The sequence below is a fragment of the Micropterus salmoides genome, unplaced genomic scaffold (assembly GCF_014851395.1).
Source record: "Micropterus salmoides isolate LMB-PRFRI ecotype aquatic unplaced genomic scaffold, ASM1485139v1 Ms_hic_scaffold_10, whole genome shotgun sequence".
In the NCBI taxonomy this organism is placed as follows: domain Eukaryota; kingdom Metazoa; phylum Chordata; class Actinopteri; order Centrarchiformes; family Centrarchidae; genus Micropterus; species Micropterus salmoides.
In genome coordinates this window covers 8,592,569-8,615,745 of record NW_024040041.1, presented here as the reverse complement: position 1 = coordinate 8,615,745, position 23,177 = coordinate 8,592,569, and the positions used below count along the sequence as shown (strand labels likewise).

The 23,177-nt window shown below is 39.6% G+C and overlaps 1 protein-coding gene across 2 annotated transcripts in view; it reads right to left on the bottom strand.

Annotated features, from left to right (window-relative positions):
* usp43b (ubiquitin specific peptidase 43b) overlaps positions 1-23,177 on the bottom strand; it is a 71,765-nt gene that overhangs the window by 13,962 nt on the left and 34,626 nt on the right. For both annotated transcript variants that reach the window (XM_038694384.1, XM_038694383.1), the window contains exons 5-8: positions 19,700-19,835; positions 19,220-19,364; positions 11,264-11,426; positions 8,694-8,805 (exon numbers count right to left, since the gene is read on the bottom strand). In XM_038694384.1, coding sequence (XP_038550312.1) covers positions 8,694-8,805; positions 11,264-11,426; positions 19,220-19,364; positions 19,700-19,835 — 556 coding nt within the window. The remainder of the gene's footprint in view (positions 1-8,693; positions 8,806-11,263; positions 11,427-19,219; positions 19,365-19,699; positions 19,836-23,177) is intronic.

The window sequence follows — 23,177 nt, the reverse complement described above, 5'->3', positions numbered from 1 at the left end:
CTCACAATATGGCCAAAAGCTTCCGTATTTCTGTGGAAGGCCTGAGTCTTGGCAAATGAAATGTCATTAACACATAATGACAAAAATCTGTTTACAGCCAACACTGTTGGAATTTGACTTAGATTTCCTGTGTTGACATTTTAGTTATGTTGCTGGCACATGTTATTTGGAGTCTTGTTTGTCTACTCATACTTGGGCTGTTGAAAACTATTTAAAACTGCTGAACTGAGTTTTTATAAACACGGACGTATTCTCAGGGTTATATTTAACAACTTTGCTGTGAACAGGCTAAAGCAACAAAAAGACGGGAGAAGAAGAAGAAAGTGGGCCATCATGAAATATAGGCCAAGACCTGCACCTGACATTTTGAGCTCACAGCAGTTCAGCTTGAATCAACATGTAGCAACACAGAGTGCAGAGTTAAAGTTTTGTTTGCATTCAAAGTTTTATCTTACAGAAAAATTAATAACAAATAGAACAAAAAAAAAAGATAACCACAGATAATCTGACTACTCTTTCATATTCTCAACTGGACTGAAAAGCCAGAATTGAGAGGAAAAAAGACAACAACAAATACAAGACTAATATCCTCTTCTCCTTCTTCAAAGCATGCTTATATTACTCTGAGATCTACCTTGGATTGTAGGTGCTTTAGGAATGAAGGAGCACTTTGCAAAAATGAAATTGGTCTCCTCTTGTTCCCGTGAAATTTAGTGTGTAGCTGCTGGCGGAGCTCAAACACAACCACCCACCACCCAGTCCTGTGAGGAAAGCTTGAACCAGCAGGAAGGATCTTTCTGATGACTAGGAGCACACCAAAGCAGACAACAATATTGATATGCTGAACACATGAACCCACTGGTATGCATAACCCTTAGGGGAAGATACACTACACTTCTGAATTACTCACATATGCAATATAGGCCTATTTAAAGTATCAGTATCACAATTGCCAGTCCGCTGCTGAGATACTGCAGCAGAACTACTTGATGTCCAAGGAACATTTAGGTCTCATGTCCTGATTTTGAGTACACATGCAGGGCCGTGTAACTAAGACTATATTATCTTCAGCTTTTCAGCATCATGTGTTTATAGACACTGCAGGCATCACTCTTCCCTGTGGTGTTTCAGTGCCGTGTGTTGCTTTTCCAGAGAACTCATCAACTTTTCTGTGTGTTCATTTTCAATCTGCTGTATATAAAAAAACTGTAATGCTAGATGACAAGTGTAAACTCAAGATACATTTTCTTGTCATTACAGACTTGCCTGGGCTTACTGTGAGTTCCAGTGAAAGGCTTGTGTGTACATGTGAAGACCACCCAAAGAGTCAGACCAATTCGAGCCTCTTGGAAATTGGATTTTTTCCCCCTAAACTTTGTTTCAAAAAACGGGTGGAGATTTCTTTAATGTGATGTATGATTTATACCCCACACCATCCAAAGGTGTTGTATTTGCAAAGCTACTTACTTTTTTAACAAGAGGATTCACCAACATCACCACCATTCTACACGTGCACTAACCCCTCATCCAAACAGCGATTTTCTAATCCTAGTTTGTCTTAGCTTTACAGCAGGCCTAGTTTTGGATTTCTCCACATGTTGAAGCAGGATGCCTGGGCCAGTAAGAATGATATGATAATGAAAAAGTAGGACCTGATTAAAAGGACAGACTGCAAAGGGATGCGTGTTTGTCTCTTAAGCTGCAAATGTTAGCATGTCCAGCCAACTAGCTTAATACTTCCAGTGTTAACTCAGTTTCACTTCGGAGGCCAGGGGCATTTCATAGCCTACTACATTAGTTTGTGAGGGTAGAGGTTACAATATAAAAAGCCACATTCACAGCTAGCACATCCACTGTGTATTATTTCCCCACTGCATGGAACCCGGTCCCGAACGTTACTTTATCACAGTGTATGCTAACATTAGCAGTTCAGTCCTGCTCTTTATTGGATTGTGAAGTTTACACTCTTGCAACCTCAGCAAAACCTGTTATCTGTGATAGCGTTATGTCCATAAACGTTCAAACAATTAAGCACGAATTTAAGTAGCTAAACACAGATGGTAGAATTAAAACAAAAACGTCTAATCTCACAGTTTTCCTACTCATACTTAATACTAGGACTAAATAACTGCTGTTTATTTCCATGTAGCCATAGCTAAGAGACCCTTATTCAATGCTGGAAACATTGTTAGCTTTACTAAATAAACACAGCTAACAACAGTCCTCATTTCAGCCAACAAAACTGACAGTTGCCGGGTAGAAATTAGAAGATACTTTTGTCTACCTCTGTCTAAAATTCAAGGACAATTACACAAATTACTGTAAATCTGACACTGTTATCGTGAGATAGAACACAGATCTTGACATGTGAAGCAACAGTAACTTATAGGACTGCATGGGACAAAAATAACAGCAAAATATTGTGCATGTTTGTGTTTATGTAACAGAAGCCCGATGGCTGTGCAGTGAGTAAACCTCACTCCCCGATGCCTTAAAAGACGCACTTGTGACCGACACTAGTGCTCATGCGTTTTGGCCTCCTCATTAACTCGTCCACCTCCAGTACCCGAGGTCGCCCGTCGAGTCAGGACAAGAGTGGTACAAACTCGGGGAGAACCGTTACATGTACATGTTTATTTTCCACCAAGTAGAGGCAGAGAAATATGTGAGAGTAACACCAGAAACCAGTCGGTGTAAACACATTATTTGTTGTGTGTGAGTGAGAAAAAACCCCCCAAGCATCTGAAATCTGACAGCTGAGAAGAGGAGGAGAAAACCTGTGAAAATTAATTTCAGCATTCTATCGGAGGAGTGCATGAGCATGAGGGCTCCACAGACATGGCTGGAGACTCAAACGTGTAATGTTTCCCTATGACAAAATCCATGGTCTTACTTTCGACAAGGTGTGAGCTTGTGGCATTGTTTGTGCCTGTCAAGGCAAAAAATATCGAACTAGAATGGGCATTTCCTTGAGAAAATGCGTATGAGAGCTGGCAGCTATTTTTTGCAATTGCTACCGCTGTCGGTGCAATGTGCGGCTCCATCAGCTAAGAGACTCAATGATGTGCTGCACACTTGTTCAGCAAACATATGTGTTAAGTTTGGCCCGCTTTTCGTTAACATGCTGTGAGCAGGGTTTTGTCCATCAATCTCTGGATCCGGAGCAAGAGCAAGACCTCCACCACCGGACTACTCAGATACACTGTGAAGGGAAGGCTTTCAAGTTTCTTTGTCAATCATGTCTTATTCTGACAAAAAAAATGGCTCCTAAGCACCAATAGAAGGCATGTTTTGCTTATAAACATATTTTCTGTGATGGCTACTCCGCTGTTGAAGAATAAAATAAATGAAGATACATTTATTCATTTAGCTGACGCTTCTATCCAAAGCAACTTACAATTGCTATACATGTCGGAGGTCGCACGCCTCTGCAGCATCGAGGGGTTAAATGTCTTGCTCAGGGACACAATGGTGGATGGGTCACAGTGTGGGATTGAACCCAGGTCTCTCACACCAAAGGCAGGGATCTTATCCATTGCACCATCACAGCCAAAGAACTGTGCTGTGAAAGACTTAATGTCATGCTGACAATGATTGCATTTAGAAAGCCTAACATCATAGAATTTTGAAGTCAGTAAGGACTCTCCATTTTGTTAGCATCAAACACAAACAACATAAATTAGAAAGCTTTAATATATTACTATCATGACTCAAATCAATGACTGGCGTAAGACGCAACCCTCAGAAGACTGTCTTTTTATCGATTACTCAATGCAACTGTTCTTATTAAATGAAACAGGCACTTCACTCCTGGTTTCAACAGTAAACCACCACAAGAATGACAATTACCAACAAAAACACTATTTTCTAAGCAGACACATTTAACAAATACATAAATCACAAAGTATTTGTTTTGTATTTCAAACAAATAGGAGACTTATTCGCAAATTTTATCAAAACTTTCTTCACTGCCATGCATCATGGGAATCTAGCTCCGCCCCCGCTAGGTTGGAAGAGGAGTCCCATAGGAACGTATTCATTTTAAAATGCATAAAAATATTAATATAAAATCAACCATTACAGATATCAGCAACACAGGTAATAGCACCCATCTCATGATGAAGATGTACAATTTGAAGTTGAAACCAAGTTTGTAGGACAAATGGAGAAGATAAATGCCAAAAAACGGTGGAATAAATTAGCATCATTAAGTTTCAACAACAGACAGCTGTGTAAAGTTATAATGTACTAACGTTTCACCTGAGGAATTTGTGGTCACCATATTTAGTTAGTTATCATTAAGTTCAAACACCATAGGCTAAAGGTGTTTAAAGTTGAAACCAGTTAACACTAGTACCAGCTGCAGGATTCAAACCCACAATTGGAATAGGAGGTACAGCTCCAGAAACTGATCGCTAACTAACTGCACCACCAACCTGGGTGCAATGATACAATTTGATGTGTTGTTGATACAAAAAGTGTATTTGCTTAATAAGAAAAGCTTTACAGCTAACATTTTGGACTTTTTAGTTAGTGCTTGAGTAGCTGAGCATACAACTATACCTCTTGTGTCCAAACTCCAAACAGGGAGGAAAATACAACAAGTTAAAGAATTAGTGACGGGGGAGACCTCAGCCTGCAGCTACAACAGGGAGTGAATGGGAGACGACTGAGACTTTCCAATCAATTAAGGATCAGAGATAAAAACCTAAACATCCACTGGGCAGGATTTTTACATTTTGAGGGACAAAAGGCATGTGGCTACATTTTGGTGCCTTTTTTGTTCTTATAGAGATAAATATACGCGACTAACAGCAGTTTACAAAAAAATGTCCAGTCTGCAAAATCTACAGCTCTCACACTAATTACAACCCATAAAAAGTTTTCATTATTATTCATTATGTTTAATATGGTCAGTGTAAGCAACGTCGAGGGCCAACACTTGCATTGTGTATGATTTACGACTAAATCTCATATCAAATCCAAACAATTCAGTGTCCCCTCAACAAAAACGTAGTGCTCTTCTGATTTTGCACCTGAAGTCTAACTAGAGAAGATGGGGATATGCGAGAATGCTTGTCAGACAATGCTTGTCTGAGTTAATATAAATACAGTAGATGTGCAGCCAGCAGTGTATTGTAGCGTATTATATTGCTAAGTATGCTTTAGTGAGCATCAAGCCAGCCAGCGCTAAAATGAAGATGTCAAGTGATGTCAATAACAGGAAAAAATGGCTGTCAGAGAGGCCGTGTTTTTTGTTTTAGAATTGCATCTTTGCCGAAGCTAAAATCAGACGGTAGAGGAAAAATCCACCCGCGAGTGTAATTCATTGATGCAGGAAAAATACAGAATCTGTTGAGATGAAAGATTTAGAGCAAACATCTGCTTGAGTATTGCTCCTTTCTTGGCAGAAGTAGGCTCCAGCTAACTGATTATACTGTACAAGCCTGGTTTTAATTAAATGGCTGACAGCATGGGGCACAAAGGAGAATACTGATCTCCAACAGAGTTACTGAAAATGTTGCACCTGACTCTTCTCTTCCTCTCTCTTCTGGTGCTTCTGAGTAATGTACAGCATGCTGGTCAACAGCTTTCTTGTATAACCCATGCTCTATATGGCTCTTGATTGCAGCTGTGTGTCAACTGGCTCCACAAAGAGAGAGACACTGATTGAAAATGTGTTTGGCTACATGATTAACAGCATGCTACTGCACACAATCATATGCTGAAAACAGGCAAGTAGCCTATACAGTACTAGTGAGTGAGCAGAAACAAGCAAGATAATGGCCTTTAGCTTGAGCGAAGTATATAATTGATCTGACAGTGACATACAGCAGGGGTACATCTAAGCAAGCTAAGCTGTTTGTACATGCATAATTAGGGCCCATGTTTTACAGTAGATGCAGTAGATCAGCAGTGGCAAAGTTTATTTTTAGCCATGCATGAACGACTGATAGGCCAACGACTCACCTTCTGACCTAATCAAGTCTCATTAGCACACACAGCGATATAAATGCAAATATATGATAATGTTCATTGTGAGAATGAAATCAGGGCGGTACCTAAAGATATGAAAACATTAAAAGGTACAATCTGTAATTTGGCCATATAAATTCAAGGTCTATTAACAGAAAATGAGATGGAATAATATGACAAATGATGGAAAACTAGCATTTTGTCGGTTAAATATACGGTAGCCCTTACTCCTTACTGTCACGATCCTGTCCTGAGGTGTTCTGTGCGTTCTCTGGGTTTTGATTTCTCTGTGTCTGGGTTTTGGTTTCATGTCTTAGTGTTCCTCCTGGTCTGTGTACTTCTGTGTTGGTTGTTATTTTCGCCCCATGTCTGCTCTGTGTTCTGTTATTAGTTCTGTTTAGGTCTGTTCTCCCTGTTACGTCTGTAGTCTGTCGGTATGATTAGGTTTTAGTCTGTTGTATGTTTCTTCTCGTGTCAGTTGCCTGTGCCTTATGTTCAGTTCGGTTCATATTTGGATCTGTGCCGGCCTACTTCTTGTCATATTGTTATTATCTGGTGTTTGTTTCATGCTCGGTTTCTGTCTACCTGTTTAGTGTTATTGTAATCTCTGCCTGATTAGTTGTTCATTGGTTTATGGTCATTCTGTGTTTAGTGTCGATTACCTAGGTTATGTCTGTTCCCCCAGTTAACCCTCTGCATGCCTGTCTCTCGGTTTTCCCCTGCTGCCTCGTTAGTCCTGATCCCGGTCACCTGTGTGTATATATGTTTGCTGTGTGTATTCAGTCCTTTTCTGGTCATTGTAGTGTGTATATGCGCTGTCTCATGTTGCAGTTTTTTGTTGCGTTTAGCCTGCCTTGCTCATTGTGTCTTCCAGTTTCCTTGCTTTCTGGATTATTTTCCCTTCTTGGATTTTTCTGTTGGATCACCTGGTTTGTCTGAACTGTTATTATTTTTATTGTGGATTACCTGGACTCAGCTGCTCGTTGTAAGTGTGCTCACTTTTTAGTTTGTTAATAAACCTTTTGAACTGTACCTGCTCTACTCTCTACCTGCATTTGGGTCCGCCAACCTTTCAACCACATGCATCGTGGCACTTACTAATGATGCATGGTCTGCGGGTTCGTCAGCAAACTTTATGCTTTATAAAGGCTTTCGAGCATGCCACAAAATAACTAAATTTGCATAATTGTAATTTATTTTATAACTGACTTAAATATTGGTTCAGTGTAAAGATGCTTGTTACAGGAAAACTCATTTTGTCACTGCAGTTCAGGAGCATGAAAGCCACTGTCTAGTAGTAAAACATCTGAATGGTGTTAATGTTTTCAGTAAATTAACCAATAGTGCGATTTGTTGGGGCCAGTGCGCGAAGTGGACCGGTACTCACTCCTACATTTTACTCTTTGATGTACCATGACTTATTCTTGCAAACCTACAATGACATGTTCCCATCTGCCTGCTAGCAGAGCCAGTCGGCCCTACACACTCACTGGAACCTACTAGGAATTCAGATTGTAATACTTGCTAATACTGGTCCAACATACATGCCAATATGGGGACTTCACTTCAAGCACTGCCTGGGGTCGACCCTCTTGTTTGCATGCATTTGTATCACTGATTGTTGATTGGCTTCCCATGCTGCTAATTAACACTCAACTTAATATGAATTGCTTCTGGTAAGTGTAATGTTGTTCACCTATTAAAGTTCCGATTACTTTCCATCCTGCCTACATTAAGGAAAGAACTCTTAACAACCTAAGATTAATGAAGGTTGTTTAACAGACTTAAACAGTTTTTTCATATTGAGAAAGCCCAATATTGTCTCTTAATACTGACAGTAAAGATGGCAGAGGGCTACTGTAGCCAGAGACTGGCACAGTAACAGGCCATTAATACTGTTGTACTGGGATAAAAGTTCTCTGGACAAACATGAGAAAGTGGTTCTAATCGGAGCTCTCTAAAATGAGAAGCAGTTTTGTCCACAACCTATCCATTTATTAATACACAAAACAGAACCACCTGGATGACTGTACAGCCATATGTCTTTGTCTGTCTTTGACTGTAAGTGTCTCTATGTATCAGTGAACGAGTGTCCCAGACCAGTTAACCTGACTCTGGTCTGCTCCAGTGGGTGCAGCATGAGGAAAGCAATTCCTCTTTGCTTCCAGCTGGCTTTCTCCCACCTGTACCACACCGTGCCATTGTGTTGGCCTGCTTTGCTCTGTCCTGGCACAGCAGGAGGGAGCCATGTCCTCTCTCTGCCTCCAGCCAGTGCTCCAAACAAGCCTGCCCACACAAAATAGCTATTAAATATAAGTTTTACAAGCTTCATAGAATTATTTCTATTGAATTCTATTATATGTAACTGTGTACTTTAGCCAAGAGTTTTGCAGTGAGTAAAATGGAATTAATAGAATACAAAGTTTATTACTGTTTATTCAATTAATTAGAATAAATAAGAATAAACTTGGTAAACAGTCGTACTATTTTCTTTCCCACTGCATCAACTTGCAGATCTGAGATTTGAGTTGTTTAACAGAAAGTTGGAAGTCAGAGTTTAATCAGAGGACATTGGTTAAAACGTCTATGCTTAAGAGTCTATATGTAAGTCAAAGAATCATTCCAAGCTCCTGGCACTGTGTTAAGCGGGGCCAAGGGAAAAACTGAATTTACTTACATGGATCAGTTATCACATTATTACTAGCAGCTGTCAGTACCTGTGCATGGGCTCCATTGATCATCAAGTAATAAAGCTTGCTGAGGATGCTCTGCTGCAGCTGGTCCCAGGAAATAGACCGGTCCTCCCTCATAAGGAATGGAGGTCCAAATCTTGAAAAGAAATAGGAAACGTCTGAAATCCAGGCTCACACGTCTCATTATGCTATTGTAATGTAAATTATAATTTATGAACATTATCAGCATTAGAGCAGAATTCTCATTACAGCATATCTACCGAAGGACAGAGAGAGATAATGAGTGAAAATAGCTGATGAGGAGAGGGACAACCATCCCTCTGAAATGATAGATCACATGACACATTAATCATAATACACACTTAATTGAGGGCAGCCCTCCATTGTATACTTGAGATTTATTAGTAGGAGACCATGTGAGCATGCATGTGAATCAAGAGTCAAACAAAGACACATGGGCATATAAACAGTGAATGACAATGGGGTGCTATAAAACTGCATATTAATCAGTAGGAACAGAAGAGTAATGAATGAGAAGTAAGCTTTATTGCATCTGTAAGGATACTATTTTTCCTTTTTCTTTCTCCTGTGTGTGTGTGTTGTTTTTTTTTTTGTTTTGTTTTTTTTTAACCGATTATTAGAGACACTGAAACAATTCTGTGACAATCACATCGTCAATCATACCATTTTCCAATTACATCATACATAGATACCATAAAATCCACAAAATAAGTTAGTCTGGATTAATGACCACTACACAGGAAGAGACGATATACAAAACAAACTGGGAGGGGAAAATTGCTCCATAGAAATTTCAGCTGAAAATTTCTATGGAGCAAAAGACAACGCATTTGCATTAGCAACTCTCTAGCTCCACGTTTTAACTCCCCCCAACTTAAAATAAATACAGAACGCAGTAAATACTTTCAGAAGTCTGAACTGATACTGTTTATTTTCCCTCAAAGTGATTTTTGATGGGATCATGAAGTGAAATCTTCATCCACCACTCCAGACATGAGAATCAGTATTTAGATACAACAGAAGTAAAATGTCATGCTAATTTTCAAGAGAAGTAATGCAAAAACAGTGAACATTTGGGTTTCACACATAAAATGTGAAACTTTATTAAATCCTTATCTACTGTGATCTATTGGTTTCACAGTTTCAACAAACCAAGGAAATCGAGAGTTTTCACACTTTGGTATTTTTCAGAAATGCACTTGTGGTGATATTCTACAGACAACCAGAGCGAGAAACGAGTATGTGACTCCAATGTCATTTTCTTGGCACAGACAAAGTCCTCCAGCTGTCATCTGATGAGCGTGAGATAGGTGGGGCGCTTCATCAACGACGGTGAGGCGTTTGAAGGAGAAACAGGGACATGGACGGGATTGAACTTCAACAGCCGTGTTGGCGAGCTCACCTATATTGATCTCTCTGGACTCAGGGAGACGAGTGTCTGGTCTCTATATCGTGCTAGATGTTAGATTCCTCAGTCAATTGATTTGAAACTCATTCCTTTCTGTAACAGGGAGCTAACCTGACCTTGATGTGCTCCACCAGAGCATGGCTATATACAATGTGGACTGAGCTATGGTGCATAGAGCTCACATCTGCTAAGCTGTTAACAGTGAAACCAACAAAAATCTTGACTGACACTCAAGTCAGTGTGCCAACCCCCCCCAGCCCTCCTCAAGTTACTGATGCTATGCCTGTCAAGCTTTCTATTCTGGCTCAACACGTGCAGTTTACAATGATAACTGCCGCCACATGACATTTGCAGTAATTTTTGAAACAATGGCTCTTTGATTTCACATGGAAATAAACAAAAGCGAGGTTCTCATTTTTAGCCGACAACTGTGGATGTTGTTGTTGTTGACTAGCAGATTCTATCAGCTAAAGCTAGCTTGTGTAGGCTAATGCTTATGGTAAAACTAAAGTTGATTTGTTTTAAAACAAGAACCCTTTATAAGCCAAGGGTCCTAATCATACATATGGTTAGATAAATTATGCAATGCTAAAAGACTAAGGCTCCTGGCATCCTCACCAGCTGATGAAAAAAGGAGCCACATTGTTCATACATTGCAAGTAAGGTCAACGTAATGCTATCTTATTCAAGTTTGGCTGGAGATGAGTGTCATCTTCCTCCAAATAAAGAGCAGGCCAGAGCAGTTAAGGTTAGCTTAAACTCTGATATCATAGCACCTTGGCTTCTACAGGTGCAATTTCAGTCCTGAACAGATGTAATCCGTAACCCAGCAAAATAATATAGTTAGCTAAAGACATGCCCCTTGGCTTTGGAAATAATGCTAGGTTACTACTAGTAATCTGGTTAGCCAGGCATGCTAATTTTTGCTTATGTTATAAAGACACAGTTTAATCTTTTCCTTACAATTTTGTTCTTTTTTCTGTAAAAAGTAATAATAACCAAGACAACGCCGTCCAAACTCATGAGATTTTAGGTCACTCTTATTAGAGCCCTACGCACACCACTTCAACAAATGGAGAAACCCAAAGCTCGACGGGCGTGCCTTAGCTTGTTGCGGTCACTGTTCAGGAGAAGGGTTTTGCAAAGGGTCACTTGATATAATTACCTAACAGCCTGTTGGCCTGCCCCTGCAGCGTTGCACACCAACAGCAGAATCTTTACAGGGACGCCCTGGTTGAGGAACTCTGACGACAGCGTCCCAGATGAAGGTAGCCTCTGACCCTCCGGTCCGGTGGAGTATGGGGATGAAGGGAGGCTGTGATGGTACCCTGGCAGAGGATGAAGAACACAGGAGAAAGTCAGGGAGGGGGTGTGAAAGCAAAGTGGAAAGAGATAACAAAATGAGTCACAGAAAGAAGAGAGAAGGGAACGAGGAGATTTTTTACTATAGATACAGTGAGAGTTTCTTGATAAATCCTGCGCTGATGCTGATCACATACCAGCTTAACATTCTTTTAGTAAACAGCGTACTTTCAAAGATTTTACACTGATAGCTGACAGCAGGAAGTACATGATATTTTACATTCTCTTCTTGAAATGAAGATGAACTGACTTCACGTACTAAAAATGTGATCATTAAACTTAACACTTTTAACAAGGAGTGAGGTGGAGAATTGAGGTATATAAAGTGGCGAGACAGCAGCTTTCTATTTGGGGAACAGTGATTCAGAGGGGAGAACAGATGGACCAATGGCTGCCTGCACTCTCAGCAGGAGGTATTATCTGATGCAGCTTCTGCTCCACATCCTGTCCTGGTGGGGTGCCAAGCAGCACCACTTCTCTCCCATTCCCTCGTCTCTCAGAGGAGTGTGACTGACTGAACGAAAAGCTGAGATTATAAGATCCCCATGAAACGTGACGTCAGGAGAGCTGAGTTTTCGTCACACAGCTGGCAACCTCTGGGCTTAGCACGCAGGTCAGTCCCTCAGAAGTTCATGGTGATAAATCACGTGCTAAATTAGATTCGCAGACACAGATGAGAAGGTATTGATTGACCACGGAGGCTGTGCCTTCCCAAAACGTTTCATTAAACACTGTTGTTTACACTTGACGCCTGATTCATCACTGACAAAGCAAATGCCACTGCTGAGCATCTTGTTACTAAGATCCTTGTGAAGTACCAAGCATCTGTCTTGGCACATCCCTCTTACAGAAATAATTGGGGTTTGAGGATGTGAAGCTGTGAACTGTATGAAGGGAAAGACCTATTCAAAACTGATCAAAGTTTACATCTAAACTGCCAAAGCTTTAACATTAAACCTCTGATTGCAGTGTCTTGACCCGGAGAATGAGAGTAATGATAAGTATGCACAGCCCTTCATTTATTAATGACGCTCTAATCAAGCAAGTGATAAAATGTGCTTAAATCATGCGCTGTAATTTACATGAGCAGCGACCTCTGACAGCTGTGGGAATGATTAGTGGGGAAAAATCTCCTTTTAAATGCCCAGTGAAACATGTTCATGAAACAGCAGTAAAATGCAGAGGTCACCTCCTGGCTTGAAGATTTATACAGGGATGCCAGAGCGGAGACCTACCTCTCATCGCTCATTAAATAATTTTTTTTATGGCTCACTGTCAAAAACTGTACTGTTTCTATTTTTTTTAACCTTGTTTAAAGGATGAATAATAGTAAAAGCACGAGATGTGTGTTTCCACTTGTGTAGATTGTCTGTTTAAATCAGACAATAACCATAGCTCTACTGAAAAAGGCTCACCACGTTACAACAACCATATGTAAAATGGGTAACATACACAACACATACTTACACATAAACACACCACACCATAAATTAACTTTGTTTAGCCTTCATACCTGTTGATCCTAATCTCTTATCAAAAAGCCTCTAACTAATTCTAAGAAACCACAGGAGCCTGGGAGTCCATCATTCCTCTCAGGCTTCTTTCATTTTCAGACAGACACACAGGATGAGCCAGACTAAACACAGCCAGACTATGTGAAGGCCCATAATTAAACACCTCTGCCCCTAAAGGGATCTGCTCTACCCACAGCTACAGTACCCTCGCCTCCCTTTCCCAAATCCCATTATTTGTCTGCACAGTCATATTCAAGGTCTTTGAACAAAACGGTTGTCAGACAAATACATGCACATACACGTATGACTTAAGCATATTTTGATTTTCAAAATATTTGAGAATATTACATAATAAATCATTTGCAGAAAAAAACAATTTATGGACTGGGAATGTGAAACATGATGCTTCTTTGCCGAAGGAAAAATTGAGATTATGACTAAAGAAGCACTTTAGTTATAAAACAATTGGATGCTTTCATGAAACTGTCCTCCAAAATACACTATCTAGTTATTAGATATAAGGTTAGGCCTCATTTCAAAGTTCGGTGTGTGCTGCTTTTCCATTATGTGACTCCCGAGTAAACGACTCGTGTAATCTTGTCTCCCAAATTACTTAATTGTCACATTTCCTTGTTCTTCTGTTTGAACAGAGCAGTGCGGGCCCTGTGGGTTGGCTGGATTTCAAGCACAAATTGGCAACGTGTGGCAAGCTGATGAAGATAACAAATTCTACTTATAATATCGTGATACTGCCAGATATTTTATTTGATCTAAACAACCATTTGCTAAACAAGACTGAGTCCATAGCCAGGCTAGAGGCACTGTGAGGCTGTGGTAACGTCAGCATGCCAACATGCTCTCATTGACAATGCTAACATGCTGATGTTGGCAAGTATAATCTTTAAGTTCACATCCAAGTTTAGCATGTTAGCATACTAGTATTTGCTAATTAGCATTAAACACAAAGTACAGCTGAAGGTGATGGGGCCGTTATTATTATAGTATTTGGTAAGTAATACAGGACAAATTGAAATTGTCCTTTTTTTGCTTTTCAATCCAATGGTTGTTAAAACTTTTTTACTCCACAAATGTGAACCTTATGGTGGCGCTAGAGGTAAAGTCAGAGGCTCACCAAATTTCATGGCAATCCAAAAACAGATATTTCGGTGTGAACCAAAGCAGCGGACCAACTGATACAGGTACTGATAGACCAACATTGTCAACCCTACAACCATTGTGCTTGTTTGGCTAACAAAACTAAATGTCTTCAAATAGTATCCTGAGTTGAGTATATCACAAATGCAGGTAGAAACTGTAGAGTTTAGAATCGTTTGTTCTATAGTAGCATGTGGCAGACGGAGAGCTGAAGACAACCACAAGACAGACAGTTTCACAAAAGCCTTTTTTACTCACAGCCACCACTGAACTATAGGACTTAGGGCATCTGAGTTTGACTGGCTGTCACTTACTGCGATTTATCCATTAGGTTTTCTACATCAGTTGTAACTGAAATGTCCTTATTATTTGGAAACTAAAATGGCCAAAACACTGAAGCCTGGACAGGTAGAAAGAGAGAGTAGGGACACAAGCATGATACAATATATTTTAGCAGCAATAGATGAAACTCTTTGTGGCAGGAATGTGCAGAGGGTTAAAGCTCAAGTCATTTGACCTCTGTATTTAAATTTAACAATAAACTGTCCATAAAATAATAAGCTACACCTAAACTACAGTATGAGGGATGATCTCATTTTACTGAAAACTGGGCGATAAATAAAGCGGATGAAGGACCTGTTCTGTTTGTAACAGAGATAAGAGAATGCAAGATGGATACTTAACTGTGAAAGCCAATTATCTGTTTCCAAATATTCTTTGGCAGGTGATCCCATATTCAAGTCTCATCCTTGGCACCAATATTCCCCACATTGATATTGTGCTTATTAATTTCCGTCAGTGCACTGTCAAAACCCAAACAGAAAGGACTTCTTTCTCTGATGAAACTTGTGAACCCTTTGTGATTTTATACATTATTCATATGAATAAGGTAAAGCTTATTTACTTGATTACTAGATGGTAGGCACATGAAAAGTGTCTCTGCTGTCCTCAATTCACCAAGTAGATACAGTGTCAGAGTAATGTTAAAAATGTCTCTGCAGTTCTAAAGGAGTGAAGGGCTTGTAGTCCGTTAATCTCCTAAAGCTCCTGCTTTCTTAGAGAAGCTGAAAGACATGGTTTAGGACAAACTACGTTTAAGTGACCCGAAGGAAAACCTGACATCCAATGTGTATCACTGTAACATATATGGGTAGCACTTTATAATAACTAAACACTATAAAGCATTAGTTAAGCATTAGTAAATAAGGAATTCATCATTTATAAAGCATTATTCATACATTAATACACATTAGTAAGTCATTCATAAACACAGTTATAAATGTTTTATTCTTTATCTACACACTATCGATTCACTATTTATAAATGAAGTATTATTTTAATGACAAACCATTTATGTACGAGTTGTTAATGGTTCATAAGATCATTTGGAAAGTTTAAGAAATGTATTACGTAACCACGAAAGAATTTAAACAATCTCAGCATAACTCGTAAATCTACCAGTGGCAAAGCCCAAAGAATTCTACTAAGACTACCCGAAATATGCCCCAGCTAACTTTACAGGATAAAAGCCCCACCGTTACAGGCCTGGTCCGTTTCTCTGAACTCCTCATCAAAACTCCAAGATCTGCGCTTCAAGAGATCTGCTGTGATGGGACCAGCAAAGGGTTGCTTGGATGGTCCGTTGAAAGACACCAATCTTACTCCCCCCCCCCAGTGCTTTGATCAACCGATAACACACTTGGGAGCCCCTTAGCATCATAGTTCAATGTACTGGGGAAAGCCCTGTAGCGTAGTTTTTGAATGCTAAAGACAGGTCTAGAATATTTAACACTAGTGTAGCACTTACCAACCTAGGTTCTGAGAAGCAGTGTTTGGGTAAGAAATAAACTGTGTGTGATTAAAGAACAGTGGGCAGGTTCATTACAGAGCCTTTAATTAACACTCTCATAGTGCACCAACCATGTTTGAAATAATCCGCAGAATAAGAAGCTCTTTCAGAAAAACATTTAAAAAGTGTCCAGTGTCTTTCAGTTATTTGTATCTCTACCTGGGTAGGATAATGAACATGTGGTGGATCTTTCTTATCTGCCAGTGTCCTGTAATCTAATGTGTCAGTCCTGTTGAATGGGATCTGAAGCATCATCTGTGGGACTCGCTCGCCATCTGCATCCAGCGAAGAGTTGACCTCTAAGCTACAATCCAGGGTCTCAAAAACCAGGCTGCATGTATAGTGCAGAATAAATCAGATAAATCATCACAGTCAATGTTCTTCAAATAAGATCTCATCCCGTTTGTCAAAACTCAATATCATCACCCTGTTGTCCAGGAACTCTTCTTAAGTTTTACATTGTTATAACGTTACCAAAGATTTATAACTTTACCAGGTAGCATTTAAGCAAGACATCACTACTATGAATTAATTAAATTTCTCCATTTCTTAGCATTACATTACATTAAATTACAACAAAAAAATACTGAACAGAGTTTTAGTAACAGTACAGAACAGTAATTTTATTCAAGGAAATTATCTTTAACACGTAATATCATAAATACTGCAAATAAAAATACCTCTGAAGGTACTACATGTGCTTACACATCCAAAAGTACCTCCAGAGATTAGTTTGAAACCACGTCATCATTTTTTTAAAAAACTTTCCAAATGATCTTATGAACCATTAACAACTCATATATAAATGGTTTGTCATTAAAATAATACTTTATTTATAAATAGTGAACCGATCATGTATAAAGTATGAAAATACAATTATTAAGCACATTATAGATGAGCTTATTAATAAAGAATACAACATGTATAACTATGTTTATAAATGACTTAATAATGTGTATTAATGTATGAACAATATTTTTTAAATGATGAATTCCGTATTTACTAATACTTAACTAATGCTTTATAGTGTTTAGTTATTATAAAGTGCTACCCATATATAGAAACTACAACCTTAAGTTTTACTTCTTAAGTAAAGCTCTAATTACACTGAACAAAATTATAAACGCAACACTTTCGTTTTTTTGCCCCAATTCATCATGAGCTGAACTCAAAGATGGATTATCTCGGCAAAGGGTGAAGTGCTCACTAACACAGATTTTGACAGATTTGTGAACCATATTTTAGAGAATAGGCCTTTTGTGTACTTAGATCTTTGAGTTCAGCTCATGATGAATGGAGCTAGTGCACCCAACAGTATCATTTGTGAGCCTGAACTGCAGCATGGAAGCAAGCATCATCACCATGACGCCACCAGAGAGTCTTAAAGTTATGGCCTATCTTTTGCAAAGAGACATTATAGCTTTGACTTTTAGCTTGCTTATATTCTTTTCGACCAATGCACGCGTGAATAAAAGAAGATAAACTGACTATTTGCTAAACCCCTCCCCCAAACAGTGATTGTCCAATCATACCCTTAGCAAGTGTAAATGGGCAAACTTTATTTGTCTTCCATATGTAGAAGTGGCACTCAGGCAAAACCTGTCAGACGGTGGGGTGGGGGGGCAGCTTAGCAAACAGTCAGTAACCAATAACAATAAGTGCTAGGGTCAGAGCAATGGTCAGCCCAGTCAATATTTTTGTGAGCCACCATGATCTTATGAGATAGAAGTGCTGGGAAAAGAATAAAATGATGACTTTAGTGTGGAGAGGAGAGGAGAGGTGGTATATGCAGTGAGGAGAAGGTTTGGTAAGAGATTAATTTTTACAGCAGGGAGTTTGGGAGTCAGGACTGGGAAGGTCACGTCATCATTGGTTTTCCTTTGGCAGGATCCAAAGGTATTTAATTTTTTCAACACTGAGCAGCTCGTTACTGAGTGCCTCACACTGACTCTAGCCTTTCACATCAGAACTTTCTTTTTAGTAACTGTTACCATGAAATTTACCGAATGCCAATGAATTTCAATCAGTCGAATGTTGCGGGTAACAAAGAAACACGCATCGTAGAAAGCATAATAAAATAGAGCTACCCTCAGAACACATTTTTTGCTTTAATTGCCCACAAGATCTGTTGGTTCTGCATTTGCCAAGCAAACAGGAAGCTGCTTTCGACACAAACTCCACACTTAACATGTGGCTTAATTTAATGCCTTAGGACATAATCCACATTGATAACCTTTCCTTAACATTACCACTACACATAAAAGGTTTAGTTTACCAGGCTTAGCTCTAAGGAGAACCCTGGGGAGAGCTTGTTATTCTATCTCAGATCAGATGTTATTTTCAATTAGGTATCAAACAAGCTAATGCTGCTTTTTTTTGGGTTTGCTCAATTTTAGCCCCAAAAAGTTACGGAGATGGGAGGAGAGATGGTGAATCACATGAAGTGCTGCAGTGCTTTAGCAGATAAGCTTTGCACATGTTTTACTTTATCAAATGGACATTAGCTGTTACAGTTTATAAGTGGCAGAAACACTCCAACATTTTTGGGAAATATGCCTGGTGTACTGACTCCAAGTCTGACAGCAAACTAAAGATGGCAATGCTCCTTTAAAGATGACAATATCTTGCATGTATTCTCACGGGGCAAACATATAGGTGTGAAAGACAGGACAATCTGCAGTGCACAGAAACGTGTTGAGTGGTGATGTACAGTCTTCATATGAACCCCTGCAGGCTGAGCCAGTGAGAACCCAGGGGACGTAGAATGTACCAGCATGCAGACCAGCCAGACTGTCAGGGAGGGGGGGGTGGGGTGGTGTGGGGTCCTTTTAAACAGCACTGCTCTGCGTGGTGATTGAGCATCATAAATTAAAGCACTAAAAGTCACATTTTTCAGGTACAACAGCAGCGCTGACACACAGTACTGGAACTTCATTTATAGCCCTGTAACAGAGCAGAACCTATTTGTTTACAACACAAAGCAAGAAACAAGGGGAAATTCACAGAGCTCTATGTGACGTTATCTACTTAATGTGCTCCCCAAGGGCCTCCTGCACTAAGGTGCATTCCCTGAGGGTTTCATTAAGCAACGTATATGAACAGAATTGGTTTGTTTCCTTACAGATCTGTGTGTACATCCACATTTAAGAAGGGAAAAATATTAATGCCGCACCAACAAGACAATGTGTGTTATGCTTTAACTAAAAATAGCCTGTTATACCACTTTCACTTATGAAGCTACCTGAGATCCGTGCAGAGCCTCCTCTGATGTAGAGGGGCGGAGCCTGGAAGGCGTATATTACATCATTTTCAGCTATGCTAGTCAGATCCTCTTCATCAAAGAAGGAGCGCTGGAACCCTGTGGAGTAAACCTCTGTCAGGATCACCTAGAGACAGACAAATACACAAATACACACACACACACCCATTAGTTTTCTTATAACAGTGTATTAATGTTATTACGCTGTGAGAGTAAACTTTTACCCCACCTGATGGAACACCAAACTTTGCTCTATTATTCCCCCTAATCTCACATCCAGCTTTATGTTGTTTAGCCAAGTGAGTGAGAGCAAATTTAAGCCAATGGCATGCAAGGAAAGGTCGGAATAAGATCCACAAATCACCCTAATCACACTCATGTGTCAGCCAAGGTGAGCTGTGCTGCCTTGTTACAGTAGTTTGCAGTTTAAAACACTGAGTATTTATTCCTGCTTTATGTTACCTGGTCTGGGGAAATTTTCCCCTCATCAGCCACCATCCTCCTCAGGCAGGCCACGGAACCAAACAGAGGCACAGCCAGCCCGACCCGCAGGTACCTCTGTCCTTTGGTGCTGAACACCAGAATCACACACAACGGCCTGCACAGATGAAGAGACACAATCAGGGACGGTGGTAAATAGAACGGCCTCTGTTTTGATTCCTCTGCCATTTCTACTGCAGTCTCCTCTATGGCCAGGAAGGGACAAAAGAAGACTTTCATAAATAAATCAATACATTTTAACATTAATAATAGATCATTAAGAGTTTGTTTTATGTGTGCCAAATAATGGAATCTCTATTGCATTTTTAAAAACAGGGAGTGCTTGGCTCTGACCTCTCCAGAGGCAGTGCTGACATGAGCAGGGTGCTGGGACATAATGGCTTTTTTGAATAACAGTACACTGTGGAAATCCAGAGCAACTCTATCAGGTACTTGTGGGAGTCTAGGTCCTGGAGCTAGTGGCATATAAATACCTTGCCAATAGATATTATATGGAGAAATTGATTTTGCACCTAAATATAATATTATATATTTTTATAGAGCAAGAGACAAACTTTATTGATCCATGGCAGGGATACTGAAGTGTTAGAGCAGCAAAAGGAAACACAAGAACACTGATATAGAGAAGTTACCCTAAAAACAGAAGAAAAACTCAAATTTATAGTTGTAACAATGAAAAAAAAGATACAAAAACAAAATTTGCACAAAAAGGTAGAACATTTCCACTGAAAGATAAAAAAAAATTGGCAAGTTGTTCATGAATTTAAGTTAACCGAAGTCATTAAGTGAGTTCTTGATCATCGTAGAATGAGGCCCTGAATGATGAAGAAGCAGAGTGATAGCGGAGGATGTCAGCACACAGGTTTTTATCACAGGTGAGTACAGAGGACATCCAGCAGCAGGACAGATGACAGCTCTCAGTCTAGCGCACAAACTCAGGGTAACCTTTACTCTGCAGCCAAGGATGTTGTTTTGTACATTCATACTCTTGAGTAAGGAATAAACACACAATCAAGGTCTACAAAGGCATGTCACATATCAGCAATTCAACCTCCAAACTGGTTCTGTTTTAGTTGCTTGCACACTCTAAACTAAAGCTGACCTATCACTCTATTTGTCTTTCACAAATACACACACAGTAACAGTCAGTCATGTATTTCAGCTGAGTGCTGAAAGGTGGTGACGATGCATTGGTTACCTCACGTACAGATGATCTATATTTTAATTGAAAATCTATCTATTGTGTTGAAAAAAAGAGCCTACAACAGCCCGTAAAGTACACACATTACATTATATACATTTATTCATTTAGCTGTGCTTTTATCCAAAGCGACAGCTAAGTTGTTATTCAACTTTTTTTTGCCACATCATATTGTTTCCTCGTTGTCCAGCAGCAAATGTTCAGAGGCCTTATACTGGTCCACAGCCCTGTGGTTGGTAGCCTTTGATTTTAGAAACCTACTAGGTTTATTTTCTTCAAGCGTATCAGTAATGTATTTTGGCCATAAGCCATTAAATGATTTTTAAACTGGCAGCACGTCTTGCTCTATAACTTACTGGAAGCCAGTTTAAATATTTAACGTGAGTTAAATATACATAATCTACATAATTCTACTACTTCTCGTTAGGCACAATTAGTATTATTAAATCTGTCTATCTGAAAAACAACAACTACTGAAGCAATGTGTTTACTCCTGTTCCACATATTTAGGTGGGGCCCGGGAAACTTCAAAAGAGCAAACTAAAAAGAGTACTGTAATTGGCAGCTCTGATCAAGCCACAGCTCAAGGAATCCCCAATTTATGCTAATTATGTTTTTCGTATGGACAAAACAAAACACTGCAACAGTTTAACCACTCTGTAGGGGGACTGGATTGCACTGTTCACATAAAGCTTTAATTTTAGCAGTAACTTTTCTTGACTTACCACCCTGTTTTTTTGCTACCATCTTATGATACAATATTTAGTTGAAATGATTTCTAATGATGATTCCTGTAAATAGCAACACTGCCTATAGATATTTACAGGCCTATCATATTGCTCAGTTAACGAAAAAGAGCACATGATTGCCAAAGGACAAAGCCTACTGTTTGGACTGCTGGGCACAGGACATGTTGGTTTGGTAACAAGCAGTATGTGTTTATAGCTCACAGACATGCCTTGGTTGGGAGTGAGCCGAACTCTTCACACAGAGAAATGCATCAAAAAATGCTTTAAAAGACGATCCATCTGTTTTCTCCTCTGTTTATCCCTTCAGAAGTGTTTTCTCTCACCCTTACTGCTGCATAGTTAAAAGAAAGGACAGTAACTAAATACTCTCGACTTGGCACACTGTCAGAACGAAGCTCTTAAAAACAATTTCCCAAATTAGAGAGGATGTTGGCTGAACTTGTATGAACTATTTCAAAGGCAAAAAACTTAAAGCAAGGAAATAACTAGCAAGAAGAAACCCTGGCAAACCTTAGAGCTTGACATGCAAAGGCTGTGCTGACTAAAAGCTACATTTTAGCCTATAAAGCTCTGCCAAATGCTTATGTTTAGATTAAGGTTATATATGGTATTCACCGTCTTGTGAAGAATGAGATGAAAAGATCGATACCACTATGGTGTCTGTATGTTCAATATGTAGCTGGAGCCTGCAGCTAGTTAGCCTAGCTTAGCATAAAGACTGAAGACAGGGGTAGCCTGCCTAGCTAGCCTGGCTCTGTCCAACACCTACTAGCCCCTCGTTATATCTCGTTTGTTCACTCTGTACAAAATCTGAAGTGTAAAAATTACAAATCACCTTTTTAAATATCTACTGGACTATTCCTTGGCTCACATTTAGTGAGCTTTAGTAAATATTTTTGCTAAGCTAAGCTAAGCTAAGCTAACCGGCTGCTCGCTGTATACTTATTTTGAACATACAGATATGAGAGTGGTAACGCTCTTCTCCCCTAGCTGTCCCCCAGAAAGCGAAATGCATACTTCTCAAAAATATCAAAACATTCCTTTAACATTAAGTTGACCCCTATGGTATGTACCAAACTCTTGCAGTGTATACAGTGGCAGGCTCCAGCCTCCACAGTGATTTTAAAGAGGATACATAGTTAAAAATTAGTTATGGTTCATGTTAGAATTAAGTCTTGGTTTAAACTCAGTCAACTTGCACCTAGCCAGAGAGGTCAAACTCAGCTTGAGAAATGCCTTAGATGGATAAAAGAGCAGAAACCTGAAAGCTAATAACAGATGCTAATGTCAGGCAACTAATCACATAAGCAGGTGTGTGTTGTGGAGGAGGTGTGTATGTTTGTGTTGGTCTGGGAATGACACTGCAACTGAGCAAGAGCTCCACCTTTTCAACTTCAAACAGCCCTGCCTCCACGGGACAGGACAGGACAGGACAGGAGAAGAGGCAAGTTGTGGGAGACGAAATGTGTCATTTAGTTTCCACAACATG